The sequence below is a fragment of the Glycine soja genome, chromosome 20 (assembly GCF_004193775.1).
Source record: "Glycine soja cultivar W05 chromosome 20, ASM419377v2, whole genome shotgun sequence".
NCBI classification, from domain to species: Eukaryota; Viridiplantae; Streptophyta; class Magnoliopsida; order Fabales; family Fabaceae; genus Glycine; species Glycine soja.
In genome coordinates, this window is record NC_041021.1 from 10,218,960 (window position 1) to 10,222,490 (window position 3,531).

General features: G+C 34.3%; 1 protein-coding gene across 1 annotated transcript; it reads right to left on the reverse strand.

Annotated features, from left to right (window-relative positions):
* Positions 1–612: 612 nt before the first annotated feature.
* Positions 613–1,002, reverse strand: LOC114401860. The gene has a single exon (XM_028364439.1). It carries the CDS (start codon positions 1,000–1,002, stop codon positions 613–615), a length of 390 nt encoding a protein of 129 aa, XP_028220240.1.
* Positions 1,003–3,531: the final 2,529 nt, after the last annotated feature.

Consider the following 3,531-nt stretch of genomic DNA (forward strand, 5'->3'; position numbering starts at 1 on the left):
ACCATCATTTAGTTAACAAAACTGTATAACATTATTACATTAGTCTCTAGAACTAAGAAATTTTCAAGTTTGCAACTTCAAAGTACAATCTATCAAATACATATTAATCCAAAATAAAATAAAAATTAGTCTTAAGTGATAATATCAAGGAATTCAATTAAATAAAGAGGACTCACTAGTTGGACAGTGGCACTGAAATATATGTTTAAGGATCAAAATGACAATAAATTGTAAAGATTAAGGACTTAGATGATATAAGAAAAAATTCAAGAAATTATTAGTAATTTCCTTAATTCAAGGATTAAAGTGACAATGCGTTACACTTTCAAGAATCAAGAACCAAAATAATAATTTAATCTTAATTTTAAGTTACAAGAAGGTTTCACTTTATTATCCAAGCAGTGTCTTAAAGACAAAAATAGATAGCACTTAAAGTGTGTTTGGATGAGACAATTTAAAATTCTAAAGAATTTTAAATTCTGAGAAATTCAAATACTCCAATTTAAATTCTTTTATTTTTAAAATTCTGTGTTTGGCTGAGAGAATGAGACAGAGTGAATGAAGAAAGAATGTGGCAGTGTGAAAGCGCCACCTCGTGAGAATGTAGCAGTGCTAGTGAAACGACCTCATCTCCGCCGAGGAGCTCCACCTCGCGAAAGTGCCACTGCTGGGAGACTGCGCCACCGTGATCGACGAAGATTGAGTGGCGTCGGGACCCGGAGGCTCCTGGTATGGCGGCTGGTTCAGACTCGGCGGCAAGCTGAGGCCGCGCTGGACGTCGATCTCGAAGGCCAAGCTGCGCTGGCACTGCACACCACCGCCGGCGTCGGAGAAGAAGTAGTTCAGTCCAACTATGGTCAACGGAACAATGACGGTCAATGCTTCGCCGAAACCACGGCTTCCGCCGTTGTACACGAAGGTTCCATTGTCGGAATAATCAGTGGTGCAGTTCAGGTAGGTTGTCTTATTGTATGTCTGAACTACCGTTTGGTTCGAGTTCATATTGAAAACTAAGAATCAGAAGAAGAAAAAAGCAGAAAATCAAATTAGATTTTCGCACTTGCTTCATGAAACTCGATCGGAGCATGCTGTCGAGCTCGTCGACTGAGATCTTGCCGTCGCATCGAAGCGGTTGAAGAGTGTCTCAAGTTCGTTCATGTCTTTGAAGTACGGAAAGAACTTGCTTTTGAGAATTTGAAATTCACTCTCTTGAAGATAGAATTTGAAATTCTATTCTTTCAACTAACTAAAATCCCTTTTAAAATTCTAAAATTTTGAATTCCTTTTACTAAAATATCTAAACAGTTACTTTTAATAAAAAAAGAATTTAATTCCCTATAAAAAATACATTACCTAGTAAAATTACCCTATCCAAACACACTCTTAGTGTTTTTGGGAGCTAGTTATGTTGAACTTAATCAAGATTTTTGTCAATCTAATAGAAAAGTTACTTCTACGTTTGGAGTCACAAAATGTGCAAACAACTTATTAAAAGCTGTAACATTAATCCAAACACACTCTTTGTTATCTCTATATATACAAGTATACAATAAAGGAGAAGCTAGAAATTAAATTTTATTATTTCTAGCTTAGTGCAATTCCAACAATATCCTTTATGAGAAAATTTTCTTTGTATTCCTTTTCTTATGTACTTTTTTTACTAATATATGTTTTTTTTGTTTTTAATAAGTAATAATGGTTACAATAATAATAATAATAATAATAATAATAATAATAATAATAATAATAATAATAATAATAATAATAATAATAATAATGGTGCTGTTATATAGGTTCTCAGCCCCAAAGCTTACAAATCTGTTTTAAGTCCAAGCCCATAAATAAAATAAAATCTGGACAAGATAAGATAAGATTTGATAAAATAAAATCTAGATGAAATAAAATCTAGATGAAATAAAATCTAGATAAGATAAGATAAGATTGGATGAAATAATATCTAGATGAAATAAAATCTAGATAAGATAAGATTTAATTAAATAAAATTGTCTGCTCTCTTCAAGTCCAAGCCCAATTGCTTATAATTCTCCTGAAGTTAAATTAAAAACACAAAATTAGTCAGATAGGCCCAAATGATAAAACTGCATAATTAATTTGACAATTAAGGTTAATCAGTAATTAAAATGATGACAAAAAGGGTTAAGAAATAGGAGAAAATAATGACACATCAGTCCCCTTTGTTGTTTTGTGCATATTCATCTCCTCCTTCTATCATCGGTAATATTTTTTCTTTTGTAAAGTTTAATCTTAACCGATCATTAGCGCTGTAAAGTTGTCTTTTAAAGTCATTGAAAGTTAATAAAACCAACACATAACTGATTTTCTCTCCATCAAAGTCACTTGAAATCGTTCAAGGTCCAACGCCTTAACGACCCTTTTTTATTCTTATTAATTAAAAAAAAGAATCTTTCAAAAGCATAAAAACAATTTGACACACAAACTTTCTCACTTTAAAGAACTACATAGGTCTGAATTCCTCATCACACCTGAGGATACGTAGGAGCTAGCGCAACACCCTTGTCGACCCCAAAAAAATAAAAAAATATAAAAATGAAAAATACACAATTTTGAAGTCATATTTTACACACTCGATCAAAAGTTGCCGTCCCTTGTGACGAGCACGTGGGGTGTTAATACCTTCCCCATGCATAAACAACTCCTGAACCCTTATTTTTCAAAATTTGCAGACCTTCTTTTTGGTTTTTCTAACATTTTCCTCAAATAAACGTTGGTGGCGTCATCCCCACACGTTTTCTTTTTTGGAAGACACACCTTTGACATTTTGCCTCGCCCTCCCGCCAAAGGGTAGGTTGCGACAGATGGTGACTCTACTGGGACTTTTGTTAGAGAGTTCAGCCATTCGGTCAGTGTGCAATTTTATTGTGACTTTTTCTTTGTTTAAGGTTCCCTTTTCTCTTTTATATATATATATATTTTTCATATTTGTATATAACCTCTTGCTGAGTTACTGTGCTTTTTGTGTGTCTATCTATCTATTACATTCGTAGTCATAAATATTTGTTTGTTCTATGCACACATGACACCTACACCTTTGCACACACATTGAGGTATTAGGACCTATACCCAGGTATGCGTGAGACCCAAGAAGTGGAGGTCGATCTGTGGTCATGCTGGGTCTCCGACTCGCTTGATGATAGTGAAGCCTCATCTAGAGTTTTCCTCTTTTGATGATGCGTTGTTGCTGGTAGTCCCTACCGCCACAATGTTGTTATGAAAGAGGATGATATCTCTAGAAACCTTGAAAGTTACATACAACTACCCTTGGGGGTTATCACTGGATAGCCAACTTTTGATCCCCTCCATTAGGATCCTAAACTAGGGACACAGAACAAACTCACTATGTCTTGTTTCCTTGATCTAGTCATACATATCTTTGTACGTCGTAATAGTATACATCATTCCCGTGTTTACCATTTTTATTATGTTCACATGCGACATTTGGCATTAAGTCATTATGTTATCATGCTTATTCGTCTAGCATGTTTCTTTGTG

Excerpts from the sequence above, each read along its gene's own strand:
- LOC114401860 (XM_028364439.1), bottom strand. The coding sequence starts at position 1,002 with ATGAACTCGAACCAAACGGTAGTTCAGACATACAATAAGACAACCTAC.